This window comes from Schistocerca cancellata, chromosome 1 (genome assembly GCF_023864275.1).
Source record: "Schistocerca cancellata isolate TAMUIC-IGC-003103 chromosome 1, iqSchCanc2.1, whole genome shotgun sequence".
In the NCBI taxonomy this organism is placed as follows: Eukaryota; Metazoa; Arthropoda; class Insecta; order Orthoptera; family Acrididae; genus Schistocerca; species Schistocerca cancellata.
The window spans coordinates 12,330,032-12,349,156 of NC_064626.1; the positions used below are offsets into that span (position 1 = coordinate 12,330,032).

Below are 19,125 nucleotides of genomic sequence, written 5' to 3' on the forward strand. Positions count from 1 at the left end.
CAATCTCTGTCTTCCTCTACAGTTTTTGCCCTCTACAGCTCCCTCTAGTACCATGGAAGTCATTCCCTCATGTCTTAGCAGATGTGCTATCATCCTGTCCCTTCTCCTTATCAGTGTTTTCCACATATTCCTTTCCTCTCCGATTCTGCGTAGAACCCCCTCATTCCTTACCTTATCAGTCCACCTAATTTTCAACATTCGTCTATAGCACCACATATCAAATGCTTCGATTCTCTTCTGTTCCGGTTTTCCCACAGTCCATGTTTCACTGCTTACAATGCTGTACTCCAGACGCACATCCTCAGAAATTTCTTCCTCAAATTAAGGCCGGTATTTGATATTAGTAGACTTCTCTTGGCCAGAAATGCCTTTTTTGCCATAGCGAGTCTGCTTTTGATGTCCTCCTTGCTCCGTCCGTCATTGGTTATTTTACTGCCTAGGTAGCAGAATTCATTAACTTCATTGACTTCGTGACCATCAATGCTGATGTTAAGTTTCTCGCTGTTCTCATTTCCACTACTTCTCATTACCTTCGTCTTTCTCCGATTTACTCTCAAACCATACTGTGTACTCATTAGACTGTTCATTCTGTTCAGCAGATCATTTAATTCTTCTTCACTTTCACTCAGGATAGCAATGTCATCAGCGAATCGTATCATTGATATCCTTTCACCTTGTATTTTAATTCCACTCCTGAACCTTTCTTTTATTTCCGTCATTGCTTCCTCGATGTACAGATTGAAGAGTAGGGGCGAAAGGCTACAGCCTTGCCTTACACCCTTGTTAATACGAGCACTTCGTTCTTGATCGTCCACTCTTATTATTCCCTCTTGGTTGTTGTACATATTGTATATGACCCGTCTCTCCCTATAGCTTACCCCTACTTTTTTCAGAATCTCGAACAGCTTGCACCATTTTATATTGTCGAACGCTTTTTCCAGGTCGACAAATCCTATGAAAGTGTCTTGATTTCTCTTTAGCCTTGCTTCCATTATTAGACGTAACGTCAGAATTGCCTCTCTCGTCCCTTTACTTTTCCTAAAGCCAAACTGATCGTCACCTAGCCCATTCTCAATTTTCTTTTCCATTCTTCTGCATATTATTCTTGTAAGCAGCTTCGATGCATGAGCTGTTAAGCTGATTGTGCGATAATTCTCGCACTTGTCAGCTCTTGCCGTCTTCGGAAATGTGTGGATGATGCTTTTCCGAAAGTCAGATGGTATATCGCCAGACTCATATATTCTACACACCAACGTGAATAGTCGTTTTGTTGCCACTTCCCCCAATGATTTTAGAAATTCTGATGGAATGTTATCTATCCCTTCTGCCTTATTTGACCGTAAGTCCTCCAAAGCTCTTTTAAATTCCGATTCTAATACTGGATCCCCTATCTCTTCTAAATCGACTCCTGTTTCTTCTTGTATCACATCAGACAAATCTTCACCCTCATAGAGGCTTTCAATGTATTCTTTCCACCTATCTGCTCTCTCCTCTGCATTTAACAGTGGAATTCCCGTTGCACTCTTAATGTTACCACCGTTGCTTTTAATGTCACCAACGATTGTTTTGACTTTCCTGTATGCTGAGTCTGTCCTTCCGACAATCATATCTTTTTCGATGTCTTCACATTTTTCCTGCAGCCATTTCGTCTTTGCTTCCCTGCACTTCCTATTTATTTCATTCCTCAGCGACTTGTATATCTGTATTCCTGATTTTCCCGGAACATGTTTGTACTTCCTCCTTTCATCAATCAACTGAAGTATTTCTTCTGTTACCCATGGTTTCTTCGCAGCTACCTTCTTTGTACCTATGTTTTCCTTCCCAAGTTCTGTGATGGCCCTTTTTAGAGATGTCCATTCCTCTTCAACTGTACTGCCTACTGCGCTATTCCTTATTGCTGTATCTATAGCGTTAGAGAACTTCAAACGTATCTCGTCATTCCTTAGTACTTCCGTATCCCACTTCTTTGCGTATTGATTCCTCCTGACTAATGTCTTGAACTTCAGCCTACTCTACATCACTACTATATTGTGATCTGAGTCTATATCTACTCCTGGGTACGCCTTACAATCCAGTATCTGATTTCGGAATCTCTGTCTGACCATGATGTAATCTAATTGAAATTTTCCCGTATCTCCCGGTCTTTTCCAAGTATACCTCCTCCTCTTGTGATTCTTGAACAGGGTATTCGCTATTACTAGCTGAAACTTGTTACAGAACTCAATTAGTCTTTCTCGTCTTTCATTTCTTGTCCCAAGCCCATATTCTCCTGTAACCTTTTCTTCTACTCCTTCCCCTACAACTGCATTCCAGTCGCCCACGACTATTAGATTTTCGTCCCCCTTTACATACTGCATTACCCTTTCAATATCCTCATACACTTTCTCTATCTGTTCATCTTCAGCTTGCGACGTCGGCATGTATACCTGAACTATCGTTGTCGGTGTTGGTCTGCTGTCGATTCTGATTAGAACAACCCGGTCACTGAACTGTTCACAGTAACACACCCTCTGCCCTACCTTCCTATTCATAACGAATCCTACACCTGTTATACCATTTTCTGCTGCTGTTGATATTACCCGATACTCATCTGACCAGAAATCCTTGTCTTCCTTCCACTTCACTTCACTGACACCTACTATATCTAGATTGAGCCTTTGCATTTCCGTTTTCAGATTTTCTAGTTTCCCTACCACGTTCAAGCTTCTGACATTCCACGCCCCGACTCGTAGAACGTTATCCTTTCGTTGATTATTCAATCTTTTTCTCATGGCAACCTCCCCGTTGGCAGTCCCCTCCCGGAGATCCGAATGGGGGACTATTCCGGAATCTTTTGCCAATGGAGAGATCATCATGACACTTCCTCAAATACAGGCCACATGTCCTGTGGATACACGTTACGTGTCTTTAATGCAGTGGTCTCCTTAATTACATTAAATGCCGGGTTGGACACTATGAACCGGCAATATACACGTGGACTGTTCGAGAATTCATTTTGTTTTAACACATTTTGCAACTGTCCTTAACGTCTGCTGATGTTTGTGCTATTACGACTGCATATACTACTACTACTGCTGCTACTATTATTACTATAATCATTACTATTGCTGCTAGTACGAGAACAAGGCAAGTATTAGAAACGAAAGAACGGCCTGTTACTAATGCCACCACCGCTACTGAGGCTTCCGTCGACTGGTACTGGTACCACTGCGACCACTTAGGACAGTGTCGACTCCTGAGCTGGTCACGCAGACTTAACCATTACCTGCACGTAGCTGGGCTCCTCTTCAAATTCCGCACCAGATCAGCTACGCTGTCGTGCCCGGCAGTCTCTCGCTGCCTCCAGACCGCAGAGCGCACGCTCGCCTCTGCCTGGGTCTTCTCGTTGTTCTCGGGCAGGTTTGCACGCACAGCGCTCCCGTAGAGCCATCGTAGAGCTGTCGTTTGCTGTTGCATTTCCAGTCGCGGAGGGTCCGCGCGAACGACGACTGGCGGTGCGCCTCTGTGTGGACTCGAACCTCTCTGGTCCCTACCTTCGTGCTCATTTAACGGGAAGGAATATGTCCGCAGCTCGTGGTCTGGTTGCTAGCATTGCTGCCTCCGGATCACGGAGTCGCAGGTTCGATTCCCAGCCGGCTTGGGGATTTTCTCTGCCCGGAGACTGGGTGTTGGTGTTGTCCTCATCACTTCAATCTCTTCACCATCACCATTCGTGGGTGGCGACAGGAGGGCCATCCGGCCACCGCTTAAACTAACAACGCCAAATCCTTTTCTAACACTGCCGACCCTGCGCTGATGCAGGATATGGGCACAAGGGAAAGAAAAGGAGAACATGACACGAGGAAGCAATTTATCGGTTGACTCTTCCAGGTAAATGCGATCTCGGAACTTTAACAGTGAACCGTAACGTGATGCAGACTGCCTCTTTCCAGCCTCTGCCAGTGGAGCTGGCTGAACATCTCCGTGACGTTTCCGTGTTCCGTAAGTGAGCGTGTAACGAAACGCGCTGCTATCCTTTGGATCTTCTCCGTTTTTTCTATCAATCCTAAGTGTATCGGTCCGAAATTGACGAGTATTTTGAGGTATTCGTCCGTCGAGTGTTTTGTAAACCACCTCTTTTGTTGATGGACTACATTTCCTGAGAATTCTTCCAATGAAACTGAGTATCGTTGGAGACTGTCTTCGCTGCGATTAGTTTAACGTGATTGTTTCTTTCAAATGGTTCTGTAGACACGCTCATAAATGTTTTGTGGAAATAAGTTCTTTCCAGTGATTTTCCTGCAATCGTGTAATCATACAATAACTAACATTTCTTTTAACGTACACGAGAAACGCCACGTTTGTTTAAGCTGAGGCTCACTCCACCGAGGTCAGGCCCCCAGCAGTTCTTCCTGCATTTTCCCACAATTTCCTAGCTTTGCGGTACCTCTGTGTACAGCAGCAATATCCGCGAAAAGCCTCGTGCAACTTCTGATGGTAGGCACTATGAGATTTACATATACAATGAGGTGACAAAGGTCACGGTACAGGGATATGCACACATACAGATGGCAGTAGTATCGCGTATGGCGTATACAAAGTACAAAAGGGCAGTGTGTTGGTGGAGCTGTCGTTTGTACTCGAGTGACTCGTATGAAAAGACATCTGACAGCACGAGGCCAACCAGGAGACGAGGACAGTTCGGTAGTGCGGGCTGGCTACATTAAGGGGCAAACCTATTGTTCTCTTTTGATTGCCACGTTAAGACCCCTGGGCATAATCCATCCTTTTGGTTGACAGGTAATGACCCCCTGAGGAAAACCCATCCTTTTGATGGACAGGTCCTTAGCCTATTGTTCTACCCTTCCCCCTTGCCCTCTCAAACTGTCGGGAAACCTCCAACCCTCACCTTCCCCTCACATGTATAGGTGCACTGTCATGTATGAGCGCCCTCCCATTCTATCAATTTCTTTGGCTACATAATTAAATTGATGTATTAATTAACTCCTCCCCACCTGGCAATTCCCCAACCACCACACCTCCCCTACCTAGAAATTGGCGGCTCTCTGCTGGAGACGAAGAATCTCAGGACAGGAAATTGAATTACAAAGCCGAAGGTATATTGTTTGTTTATAAAAAATACAGTTTGCAGAGGGTCATCATTCTCAAGTGTGTGGGAATATGCAGGTGTTGTGAAATGCATCAAAAAGAAGTAATTAAATCGATCGCTTTTCTTTTTATTTGATCGCGCTAGTAACACCGTAATGAAAGAGCCATCACAAGTAATTAGACGGTTAAAAATCTTTGGATGATAAAGCACGCGGCGTCCGCCGACCGCCGCCCACTGCAGTGCAGCCAGTGCCGGCTCCGCCACTGCACTGCACCGCACCCGTAGCTCAGCCGGCGCTCTGCGCAGCGACGCGCCACGCGCCTCTCCAGCATCCGATAAATGCCACTGCCAGGTCTGCACGTGCCGTGGGTCGCAGTCGGACCGAACTGCAAACAACCCGGTAAACCCCTGCACAATACCCACGCACGCGTGATGCCTTTCTGTCGAGGGAAATTTTCTTACTCAAAATGGATCGCGCCACGGGCTCTACGCTGCCGTGCGTACTGGAGACAAAAGAATCTCGCGCCAACAAATTCAATTATGTAGGACAGGATACACGGTTTATTTATGAAATTCGATTTGCAGGAGCTGGATCTCACTTTTCATTCGTTGGAAAAGTTCACATAGCCCGCATCTCGTGGTCGTGCGGTAGCGTTCTCGCTTGCCACGCCCGGGTTCCCGGGTTCGATTCCCGGCGGGGTCAGGGATTTTCTCTGCCTCGTGATGGCTGGGTGTTGTGTGCTGTCCTTAGGTTAGTTAGGTTGAAGTAGTTCTAAGTTCTAGGGGACTTATGACCACAGCAGTTGAGTCCCATAGTGCTCAGAGCCATTTGAACCAAAAGTTCACATCCAGAAACTACGTGTCGTAATTACGTAATTACACTGTTGCAGGTCGAAGGTCTGGTCTTATTGGAAAATATTTGTGTGTGGCCTGTCACGCCAGATACGGAAGACAGGTGGGAACACCGGCAAAGGCAGGCACTCGCGCCCCAGACCTGCGACAAAGTACAGCCGCGGCCTCAGTAGTGATACGTAGTGTAGAACCTATATTTAAAACTTGTCTGTGCTGTTACCTTAAGAGGTTTCGTATGTGGCGAGACATTTGGTTACCTCAAGAGAGAGTTCGAAAGTGAGGAGGCGTCCCCTGACAGTGGCGGAACTCAGCCCTCCATCATGCCCTGTGATGCAGACCGTGACAATTGAGGAAAGATACTTTTCTACCTGACGAAAGAATATTCAGAGGGAACACATCCTATGGCATAGCCCTGTAGAGGATTTTCGCAACAATTAACGATACTTTGACGATGTGCAAAACTCGCATCAGCGGGAGAAATCTACATTTTGCGTGAGGAATTCGATGTGAATGGTCAACGACATCTTTCTCTCGGATTGGGTAAAGTGTTACTTTTTCCTGCTTTTAACCGGGTGGACTATGCCAGGGTGGAACTGTTTCGAACTAGTGTACAGGTCCGAGCTGCAGCTGCTCGTCTCGCAGTGCACCGCGGCTGCCTGCAAGGGCGGTCTCGAGGAGTCTGCGACCGGAAGACCCGGATTTCCTCAGCAACTGACGCGTACAGAGAGTGCGCCTGCCTGGCTGACCTCCCAGGCGACAGCGGGGGCTGTGGGTGGGCGCTGTGTGTTCCGTCAGGGTTGGACGCCTGCACCGGACGTGCTGACGATACCTGGACTCCCGCCACTGCAGCCCTGGCGTGCACGCGCGCCCGCCACTGCGGCCGCGGCTGTACTTTGTCGCAGGTCTGGGGCGCGAGTGCCTGCCTTTGCCGGTGTTCCCACCTGTCTTCCGTATCTGGCGTGACAGGCCACACACAAATATTTTCCAATAAGACCAGACCTTCGACCTGCAACAGTGTAATTACGTAATTACGACACGTAGTTTCTGGATGTGAACTTTTGGTTCAAATGGCTCTGAGCACTATGGGACTCAACTGCTGTGGTCATAAGTCCCCTAGAACTTAGAACTACTTCAACCTAACTAACCTAAGGACAGCACACAACACCCAGCCATCACGAGGCAGAGAAAATCCCTGACCCCGCCGGGAATCGAACCCGGGAACCCGGGCGTGGCAAGCGAGAACGCTACCGCACGACCACGAGATGCGGGCTATGTGAACTTTTCCAACGAATGAAAAGTGAGATCCAGCTCCTGCAAATCGAATTTCATAAATAAACCGTGTATCCTGTCCTACATAATTGAATTTGTTGGCGCGAGATTCTTTTGTCTCCAGTACGCACGGCAGCGTAGAGCCCGTGGCGCGATCCATTTTGAGTAAGAAAATTTCCCTCGACAGAAAGGCATCACGCGTGCGTGGGTATTGTGCAGGGGTTTACCGGGTTGTTTGCAGTTCGGTCCGACTGCGACCCACGGCACGTGCAGACCTGGCAGTGGCATTTATCGGATGCTGGAGAGGCGCGTGGCGCGTCGCTGCGCAGAGCGCCGGCTGAGCTACGGGTGCGGTGCAGTGCAGTGGCGGAGCCGGCACTGGCTGCACTGCAGTGGGCGGCGGTCGGCGGACGCCGCGTGCTTTATCATCCAAAGATTTTTAACCGTCTAATTACTTGTGATGGCTCTTTCATTACGGTGTTACTAGCGCGATCAAATAAAAAGAAAAGCGATCGATTTAATTACTTCTTTTTGATGCATTTCACAACACCTGCATATTCCCACACACTTGAGAATGATGAGCAAGAGACATTCAATTCAGCCTCTGCAAACTGAATTTTTCATAAATAAACAATATACCTTCAGCTCTGTAATTGAATTCCTGTCGTGAGATTCTTCCTCTCCACCACAGAGCCGCCATTTTCCAGATAGAATAAGGGGAGAGACCAGGGAAAGGTTGGGAGGTCTACCACAGGTGGAAGACTTAAGTTAGTGATCAAGTCAATTAAGTAGTCAATCAAATGATAGAGTGACAGGGGGCTATTCGAATAACTCAGACCTGAAGTTGTACCTGTATCAGCGAGGCAGAGGGGGGAAGGTTGCAGGTTCTCTGATGGTTTGGGAGGAGGAGGTGGTGGGGGAGGGGTGGGGGAATAATAGGTTAAGGATGTATCAATGAAAAGGATAGGTTGTCCCCAGGGGTTCAATACCTAGCAATCAAAAGGATGAATTAACCACTAAGGGGTCTTAAAGTGTCAATCAAAAGAGAACAATAGCTTTGTCCCTGAATGTACTCTTGCCCTTGAATGTAGGCAACCTGCACTAGCAAACTGTCCTCATCTCTTGTTGCCCTACTGCTTCCGAAGTGAATATTGATGCACAGTGGGATTAACAAAATTTGAATGCGGAGCGGCACTTAGAATTAGACACGTCGGACATTCCATTTCGGAAATTAAAAGGGAATTCAATATTCCGAGATCCACAGTGTCGAAAAGGTGCCGACAATACCAGATGTCAGGCATTACCTCTCAGCACTGACAACGCAGTGGCCCACGGCCTCCACTTAGTGGCTGAGACCGTCAGCGACTGCGCAGAGTTGTCAGTGCTAGGAGAGGAGCAACACTGAGTGAAGTAGCCACAAAAATGTGGGATGTACGACGAGCGTATTTGTTTGGTAAGTGCGGCGAAATCTGGCGTTATTGGGCTGCGGCAGCAGACGACCGACACGAGCGCCTTTGCTGACAGCACGGCGTCGCCTGCAGCGCCTTCCTCGTCCTTATCACCACATCGATTGGGCTGTAGACGGCTGGAAAACCGTGGCCCGATCACATTAGTGCCGATTTCAGTTGGTAAAAGGTAATCATAGGGGTCGAATACGGCGCAGACCCTGCCAACCCCTGGACGCAAATTGTCAACAAGACCCTGTCCAAGCTTTTGGTGGCTCGATAATGGTGTGGGCTGTGTCCACACGGAATGGACTGCGTCCTCTGGACCAACTGAACTGACCGTTGACTCGAATTCGTTGTGTTCGGCTGGCTGCAGCCCGTTTACAGCTATTCGTGGACTTGATGTTGAAAAACAATGATGGAATTTTTATGGATGACAATGTGCCATGTCACTGGGCTAAAAGCGATCGCGATTGGTTTGAAGAGCATTCTGGACAATATCAGCGAATGATTTGGTCGCCCAGATCGCCAGACACGAATCCCATGGAACATGAACGTAATCGAGAGGTCAGTTTACGCAGAACATCGTTCACCGCAACAGTTGCGCAATTATGGACGGCTGTAGAGGCATTATGAGATGTTCCAAGACTTTTCTCATATCAATGTACTGTGAGAGATAATGGACCTATATCTTTACGCTGGTGTATACCCGAAGTTTCTTGTGGTTCTGAAGGCTTCTCTCTGTTTAGAATGGCGTTCCGTGTGCTGTTTGCTAGAAACTCTTCAGTCCAGTCACGCAGTTCGTATGATATTCCGCACGGTCGTATTTCGTTCGTCGGGCGGCAGTACGGAACTGTGGCGAACGCGACCTGGAAGTCGAGGAAGACGGTACCCACCAGGCCGTGTCTGTCTGGTGCTTTCTTTGTCTCGAGGGCGAACAGAACGAGCCGGGTTCTACACGGTTTCCTGTCTCCAGCAATGTCGCGATAAGCGAGCGTAAAACGTGTTCCGAAATTGTACAACAGACCGAAATGAGAGGTACAGGCCTACAGTCCTGTGTGTCTGTTGGGAACGCTTCTCGAAAACGAGAAAGACTTCCGCTCTTTCCAGCCATTAGGAACAGTGCTGCAACCATAGGATCGAATTGCTATCCCATTAGGCTGAGCGACTTTTCATCTGTCTAGCGATTTCAGTTGCATTTCTGTTCCGTTATTTCGATATCTATGATTGTGTCGTCCGTGCGACGATTTAAAGGAGGGACCAAAATGCTATCATCCTACGTGAAACAGTTTTGGAAAAAGACGTTTATTATTTCGACCATTTCTATGTCATCTTGTGTTTCACTGCCATTACGGCCACAGAATCTCTCGATACACGGCTCGGGACCTGTTTACTGATCTAACATACGGCCAAAACTTTCTGGGTTTTTTTGTCAAGTCGGTAGACACAACTAGGTGGTTTAGTTTCTCTTTCTTCGGATCTAGAACTTCAGAGAAGTTTCTCTAACTTCCTTGCTACCTTACTGTTTTTTTCTGTTTCATAAAACCCGTCGTGTCTCGCTTACGTTTCTGTACGTTCCATCAGAGTCTGATATGTCACTCGTATGCCACGCCATTTTAAATAAACGGTTAGTTCTAATTAGAATGATTTAACCAGTTTTATAAAGCAAGCTACCAACACCAAAAACGGAGAACATGTATTTAAAGAGTTTATTTAATTTTAGAAAGTGACGTTCCCACACCATTAGCAGAAGAGGCTTACGTCAAGCACGCAAAGCACTGCGGGCCAACCAACCAGTGCAACCCAAGGAAAGTCTGGACAGCCAAAGACGTGAAACCCGACACAGCACAGCACAGCAGAGCAGCGCGGCTGCCCCCAACGACCAGCCAGGCACCACCCACACCCGAGACACAGAAGGACGCGCGCGGCTGCCGCTGCTGGAGCTGGAGCTGGAGAGGAAGGGCGGCGGCGGCGCGTCTGCAGAGGAGTCAGTCACACACCAGAGCTCCGCACGCACTCGGTGAACGACACGCCTCAAAGCGCACGGTGACGTCAGCTGCGCAGTGTGTCACCATACTGGGGGTGTCTGACGTAGGGCTCGACACCGCTTTTGTTGCAATACGGTTGTAGATGTCGAAACAAGATTGTCGGCAAATGATAGTACTCACGAGGGGCGCATAGTTTTGTTAAGCTGTTGATACATCCAACTCTTATATCGAGCGAGTTAAGTTACTCGGGCGTTTGAGGTTCCTCGGTATACTGTTCAACAGGATTCCATACCTACAGACAAGTACACTCGTACAATCGTTGTTAATGTTGGCACTGAAGCGTTTGGCAAAACTATCTGAGGAATACACACGAAATACTGAATTTAGGTAACGAAAGAGGAAAATATGAAAACGCAACAAATGAAGTAGTGAAAGGGCAATACAGATGTCTAAAGAAGTGCCTGACGGAAAGTATAAAATGGCAAAATAGGAATGGCTAAACGACAGAGACAAAGATATAGATGCACGCATTAGTAGGGCGAAAGATAGATGCGGCTTATAGGAAAATTAAAGATACACTATGTGATCAAAAGTATCCGGACACCCCCGAAAACATACGTTTCTCATATTAGGTGCATTGTGCTGCCACCTACTGTCAGGTACTCCATACCAGTGACTTCAGTAGTGATCAGACATCGTGAGAGAGCAGAATGGGGCGCTCCGCGGAACTCACGGATTTCGAACGTGGTCAGGTGATTGGGTGGTCACTTGTGTCATACGTCTGTACGCGAGAATTCCACACTCCTAAACGTCCTGTTTCCGACTTAATGGTGAATCGGAAACGTGAACGGACACGTGCAGCACACTGGCAGAGGGAGCCGACAGTTGAAGAGGGTCGTAATGTGTAACAGGCAGACATCCATCCAGACCATCACACAGCAATTTCAAACTGCATCAGGATCCACGGCAAGTACTATGACAGTTAGGCGGGAGGTGAGAAAGCTTGGATTTCGTGGTCGAGCGGCTGCTCATAAGCCACACATCAAGCCGGTAAATGCCAAACGACGCCTCGCTTGTAAGGAGTGTAAACATTGGACTATTGAACAGTGAAAAAACGTTGTGTGGAGTGACGAATCACGGTACACAGTGTGGCGATCCGATGACGGGGTGTGGGTATGGCGAATGCACGGTGAACGTCGTCTGCCAGCGTGTGTAGGGCCATCAGTAAAATTCGGAGGCGGTAGTGTTAAGGTGTGGTCGTGTTTCTCATGGAGGGGGCTTGCATCCATTGTTGTTTTGCGTGGCACTATCACAGCACAGGCCTACATTGATGTTTTAAGCACTTTCTCGCTTTCCACTGTTGAAGAGCAAGTCGGGGATGGCGATTGCATCTTTCAACACGATCGAGCACCTGTTCATAATGCACGGCCTTTGGTGGAGTGCTTACACGACAATAACATCGCTGTAATGGACTGGCCTGCACAGAGTCCTCACCTGAATCCTACAGAACACCTTTGGGATGTTTTGCAACGCCGACTTCGTGCCAGGCCTCACCGACCGACATCGATACCTCTCGTCAGTGCAACATTCCGTGAAGTATGGGCTGCCGCTCCCCAAGAAACTTTGCAGCACCTGATTGACCGTATGCCTGCGAGAGTGGAAGCTGTCATCAAGGCTAAGGGTGGGCCAACACCATACTCAATACCAGCATTACCGGTGGAGGGCGCCACGAACTTTTAAGTCATTTTCAGGCAGGTGTCCAGATACTTTTGATCACATAGTGTACATCTGGAGAAAAAAGAAGGAGTTGTACGAATATGAAGAGGTCAGATGGCAAACCCGTATTGAGCGAAGGAGGGAAAGCGGGAAGAAGGAAGCAACGCACGGCACGGCTACGCGAGGGAGATTAACTCGAGGAGAATATTGTAGAAACGGACGAGTAACAGAATGAAGACGAGGTGAGAGATATGATACTGTGATGAAAACTTGACAGAGCACTGAAACATAAAAGTCGGAGAAAGCATGGCACTGCCTAATAATTATTGAGATCTTTGGGAAACGTAATATAAATACATATTTTAAAACGGAAAAGACAAAATAGAGAGCAATGAGAAGACGTTAAATTTCTGAACATTTATTTGTAATGGGTGGAAACTGTTTAAGAGTGCACGTCGTCCAATATTAATCGGAAAAAAATTATAGCAAGTGGAACAGTCTAAGAACGATGGGAAAAGTGTTCAAGTAGAAGATCTAACAAATTATATTTTTAGAATTTAGTTGTTAAAAAAATGAACATTTATGGAGTACAGAGAGTGAAAATGGAAGTACAAACAGCAAAACGGCTCACTGCAGCTAAAACGTCACACTTGTTCTTTGTAGAAGAATTTGCTGTCTGTGAAAATATTCTGCTTCAGGGCATCCGCACGTTGAACGGCGCTTTTTCTATACGATTTGTCGTAATGAAGTGTTCATAAATGTCTGGAAATGCTACGGCAGCGCGAACGTGAAATTGCGGGCGGGACACATCTCTGCAGATGCTCCACTCGACGAAGGCGTGAGAGTGTGTGTCTCTACTGTCTGTCTCCGAAACTGGAACGGAAGCATAATTTTAGCTCCTCGCTAGTATACGAAATTCGGTTCGTTCGCTCGAATTTGTTTTCGACGACATGTTGCCTACGAGTTGTCCGTAGCGCGTTAAGCAGCCTCGAGTGCATCGGTGCCTTCACACTGCTCTTCGGGGCTTTCTCCGTGCGTTTTTGGGAGTCGGTAATCGCGTGGACGCCGCCCTGCGAAGGGAAAGCCCTCTGTCTGCAGCACTGTGCACACGCGTCAGTAGCTGCTACAGGACGAGTAATCAAAGTTAAAGGATATGACAGAGACTATCATTCCTAGCAGAAAAGTTTAGGAGACGTGGGTCCTGAACCCCGTACCGTTTTTAAGAGCACTTGTCGGAGCAGAAGAGACGTGCTGAGCAGCAGCGCATGTGAACAAGTGCTCTTATGATGCGCACTTGGCAACCCAGGTTTACTGGACAATTTCTTCTCGTTTCGGTGGGTACTTGCACCTCTGAAAGTACGGAAAACAGAGAGGTTGCAGTAGTAGAGGTTTATTTCACGGCATCGAAGACGAACAAGTGCTCGTAGCTGTTACGTTCGTTATACTCTTTTGCTTGGAATGACGGTTCCTGCCGTCCCTCCGTCAGCAGGGGGTGGGAGTGGGGGGTGGGGGTGGGGGGGACCAGTAGCGGCAGCCGGGCGGCGTGCTGCGCTCTCCTCTCCTCTTACCTTCTTGCAGCGCGAGTCGAAGCCGTAGTAGATGTCCCGCGGCTGGCCCTTCAGCTTGGAGCACTAGAAACGAAACGACACAAACACAGCTGGTTACGGCACACACCTCGGCCGCCAGGTTCGCTCGTCGCCCTCACAACTCACGGAGGCCGATCGTGCCGCCACCTGCGACACGACTTTCCACTGTCTTGTTGTACTCTATGCTTGGAGAACATATCACGTAAATGGCTGACGTTTGACACCGGAAGATGTGAAAAGGAGTCTTTTAAAGGCGCCTACACACTAGGCCAACGAGGCCGACGATCGACAGCCAACCGCTGCGTGGGCCGAGATTTGCTCTGGAACTTAAAGCACATTAGTTGGCTGCTGAATTAAAGGGCGGTCGCAGTCAATGAAACGTACCGAGTGCGACGCGTCGTTGTACGAAAATTCCATCATCTGCCGCTTGCGCCTGCTCTGGCTAACGGCCTGCATTTACTGCGTTTTAAAATACCGTAGTATAGCGTGGAATATGGAGAGAGCATTGAAGCTGATACGGTTTTGTCGTGAACGGGGATGGTAATGAGACCCTACGGACTGCGATTATAAAAGTAAACCAAAGAGACTAGACGCTTGGAAAGTGACGTGCACGATGTGAAAAAGGAAAAGGTGTCTTTACCGACATCTTTTCGTCACGAACGACAAAGAGAAACAAATAAAACTGAGGGCAGCTATTAACTTTGTGCTTCAGGTAGAGCTCTCCAAAAAGACGTCTAATCTTTAGAAATTTCAGAGTGTATACAATTCAATAGCAATTTCAAATCTGTAGCGTCAACTGGGAGAGCATTAGGAAGTAGTCCACATTCCAATTCATCTTTAAGTTCTGACATCAATTTTGTCTCAGCACACTGCTTCCTACTTTTTAAATGAGAGATCGTCCACCAGCGTCGTTTCTTCTTCTCCTTCTTTTTCTGATGATGAGCTTCTTGCAGTAAAATAAATACTGCAAATGCGACGACCGCTAAATCCTCTTCTCCGCTCACAATATCGGCTGGCGAAACTCTCGTTAAAACTTACAACTTTATAACAGTAATAGAACGGCAGCAGCGTCTACGAGAAGCCGAGCGTGCATGCCGTGTCGTCGCCGTGTCGTCGCCGGCTCGTGTGGGCGCGCCTTAAAGAACGCCGCACTCTCAGCTTCTGTATTGTGTTTCCTGGTGCACAAACCGTCTTTTTCTGAAGATATAGCGAGCGAGGTGGCGCAGTGGCTAGCACACTGGACTCGCATTCGCGAGGACGACGGTTCAATTACGCGTCCGGCCATCCTAATTTAGTTTTTCCGTGATTTCCCTAAATCGGTTCAGGCAAATGTCGAGACGGTTGCCTCGAAAGGCCACGGCCGACTTCCTTCACTTATCCTATGAGACTGATCACCTCGCAGTTTGGTCTCCTCCACCCAAATCAATCCATTCGGGTTCCACCATCAGTGCGTGATACCCAAACAGTTTTACCGTTTATGTAAATATGAAAGGATTCGATTTTTAGCGATGCAGCTGATGCAGAAATGAAACAGTTTGTAAGAAGAGTGCTACACTTCCGTGACTTTAAATTGGCCGACGTCGATAGCGCATGCTTGCGCTACGGCGCTCGACCTGGCGCTAAGCTGGTGGTGGCCTAAAAAAATGTTCGCTCCATTATTTGGTCGGCAAGGGGAGGAGAGGTGGTGGCCAGAGTCCCGGACTGAAGTCCCAGCCTCTGCGCAGCGCCTCGCCAGCTGAGGGCGCGCGACCCGCCTATCGGACGGGCAGGCACCCTTCTGCCACCCTCTCCCTGCTGTCATCATCATCATCATCATCATCATACGACGCAATCACTACGCTACACTCTCCACCCACACAATACATACCTCTAGTGCTACAAACGTTTAATGGAGCATGTTGCAAATCAATAAAAAAAGTCAATATTGCATGTAACGGTAGCGCCTACATTTCAAGTTCCCATTTTAGTTGAATGACGTTCAGTGATTCATTTCTCGCCTTATAAATATAAAAATTTGGTTAAAATCTTTTGTGGAATGATTTCACAATATGCTCAAGTTCTGCGAACCGGAGTAATTTTCACGCCTGAGTTAAAGACTCGAAATTCAGTTACTGGCGAGCAGACTTCTTTCCGGGCAGTTGAAATGTCGCTTCCTCTCGAAACACACGCACTGACGATATTATTCCTGCAGACTGGCGTGTTAAAATTGTGTAAAAACCGTTTCGATACTTTTTGGCACAGTTGATATAACGTTATCCTTAACAAGGTCAAATACAGCGAGTCGAGTGCAAGGTGGGTCACGAAAGAGTTAACGCGACAACATAAGCTAGCAATATTCAAAGTGTGGACAAACTTGAGAAAAGGCTACGAAAGACAAGGTGGCGCTTTCCTAAAAAAAGATTTAAATATGTGATGGAACTCGGAGTGAACTTTTCAACCGGCGTTCAGCAACAACAAGGAGGTCAGAGAATTTGTGGAAAAGTGGCTCACACAACAAGACGAAGACTTCTTTGCATCGACATCCATATAGTTCATCCCGAGTACAAGTGTAGACATATACCGGATGATCAAAAACTCAGTATAAATTTGAAAGCTGAATAAATCACGGAATAATGAAGATAGAGAGGTACAAATTGAACTTAGAATGACATGGCGTTTTATTAGAACCAAAAAAATACAAAAGTTCGAAAAATGTCCGGCAGATGGCGCTTCATCTGATCAGAATAGCAATTATTAGCATAACAAAGTAAGACAAAGCAAAGATGATGTTCTTTAGACGAAATGCTCAATATGACGACCATCATTCCTCAACAAAAGCTCTAGTCGAGGAATAATGTTGTGAACAGCACTGTAAAGCATGTCCGGAGTTACGGTGAGGCATTGGCGTCGGATGTTGTCTTCCAGCATCCCTAGAGATGTCGGTCGATCACGATACACTTGCGACTTCAGGTAACCCCAAAGCCAATAATCGCACGGACTGAGGTCTGGGGACCTGGGAGGCCAAGCATGACGAAAGTGGCGGCTGAGCACACGATCATCACCAAACGACGCGCGCAAGAGATCTTTCACTCGTCTAGCAATATGGGGTGGTTCTAATAAAAGCCCATCTCATTCCAAGCATGTGTGTCAATTGTTACCTCTCTATCTACATTATTCCGTGGTTCATTAAGTTTTCAAATTGATACTGACTTTTTGATCACCCAGTACGTGGGCATTATGTTAACAAGTAGAAAGAGTCTCATCTTGTAAAAATACACTTTTTTCAGCATCTATCTGTGTCTTTAATTATCGAATGTCCGTACAAGAAGTAAAACATTCTTTAGTCATTGTTAAAGCTAAGGTAATTTGAAAGAGGACAGTACGCAAAGGGCGCTTAACAGGTTACACAGGATACTAGCGGCAGCAAGTGACAGAGAGACCGAGTCACCTGGCTGTACTCACCGGCTCCGCGAGGCGCTGCAGCTGCGCCAGCAGGTGGTTGTTGTAGTCGATGTGCGCCTTCTCGTAGCTGAACATGACGCGGTCCAGGTCAGGGAAGTTGCGGTTAAGGTCCACGCTGTTGTTGTTGTAGCGGCCGATCAGGTAGTCGGTGCCGCCCTGTGACAAAGAACGAACAGCTGACGGCCGGGAAACTCTTCTCGCAACCTGAGCTCCCGGAATTTTAACGCTAATGCTATACTGCACAACGTCTGCGTTCTGGGAGAGTTAACGGGCGCACCTGGTTCGTACTTTCTCGTCTAAAGTTTCTACGACAGATTTTTGAGGGAAAGTACGACTCGTTCTGAAAACGGTAGCGGATCTTAAAAGAAAGCCATTCTCTAATGCAACGCCAAGAGCTGCTAATAAACAACAAAAAATGGCTCTAAGCACTATGGGACCTAAGTTCTGTGGAACTTAGAACTACTTAAATCTAACTAACCTAAGGACATCACACACATCCATACCCGAGGCAGGATTCGAACCTGCGACCGTAGCGGTCGCAAGATCCAGACTGTAGCGCCTAGAACCGCTCGGTCACCACGGCCGGCAATAAGCAACACCTTTAAGAAATTTTTACAGCAGCGTCGTTAAGGATCCAATGAACTTGTATCACTGTTACTCAGTGTTGTAACTCACTCGTATGAGGAGTGGAGCGGGCTGGCCGAGATGTCGTACACACAGGAATTGCAACAGTGAGGAACAGCATTTTTGATTCTCCGTTTCTAGGGGTGGAGTGCTACTAACCGCACTACAGCGTCCGTTTCTGCATTCGCTGGTGTCGCGCTATTATGATGCCACAGACCTTGCCGTAACAATTTTATGTTGCCCGATGACGAGCTCTCGCAAGAGAATGCTTGTTTTCTCAGCAGCTGTCTCTGTTACGTAAGAATGATCTTCTTTACGTATTGGCGCGCGATGTTGAAACACCTAGTGTCAAATCTGTCATTAATTGGATCATCTGCTTTCGTTTTTCATAAGTGGCGTAGTGCACAAGCAGTGCTTTGCAAAACAGGCAGTGAGAATTCGGGAAGGAAGTCTACATTGTTCCGGTCTTTCATTTACTCTCGGGACACTCGACGACCCTTTCCTATTGTCGCACCTGAAGCGCAATGTCGTCTACGTGATCGAGAAACCGACGGAACTGCATCATATTTATACAAAAAAAGGAACAGCATAAACCTAAGAGTGAGGTCGCAAACACAACTTAAAAAAATTGAATGGACTGCACTTCAAAAAAAATGGTTCAAGTGGCTCTGAGCACTATGGGACTTAACTTCTGAGGTCGTCAGTCCCCTATAACTTAGAACTACTTAAACCTAAGTAACCTAAGGACATCACACACATCCATGCCCGAGGCAGGATTCGAACCTGCGACCATAGTGGTCGCGCGGTTCCAGACTGAAGCGCCTTGAACCGCTCGGCCACAGCGGCCGGCGACTGCACTCCCAAAATGTAGCAAACCTGTGTGGGATGTGACTGTCAACTATCCGTAAAAGCAAGGGTGAAGAAGAGGCGCCAGAAGGAGACGGCGCTGGAAAGCGTTGCAGCCAGCTGCTAGGATGGGACGCGCCACTGCTGGGCAGAATGACGAAACTACAGCTCCAAGGAGGGGTAGGGTGGGGGGTGTTCCGGCGTCGCGACGCTGCTTCTGTACGGGAGGCTGACTCCTCCTAGCTCCTGTCGTATGAGGCAGGTGGAGT

At 47.5% G+C, this 19,125-nt stretch overlaps 1 protein-coding gene across 4 annotated transcripts in view; it reads right to left on the reverse strand.

Annotated features, from left to right (window-relative positions):
* The window catches only part of LOC126164138 (carboxypeptidase E-like), a 453,031-nt gene that overhangs the window by 160,442 nt on the left and 273,464 nt on the right, over positions 1-19,125 (reverse strand). For 3 of the 4 annotated variants that reach the window (XM_049920216.1, XM_049920215.1, XM_049920214.1), the window contains exons 4-5: positions 17,387-17,542; positions 13,928-13,990 (exon numbers count right to left, since the gene is read on the reverse strand). In XM_049920216.1, the coding sequence (XP_049776173.1) occupies positions 13,928-13,990; positions 17,387-17,542 (219 nt within the window). The remainder of the gene's footprint in view (positions 1-13,927; positions 13,991-17,386; positions 17,543-19,125) is intronic. The other variant, XM_049920217.1, reaches the window with a different exon arrangement.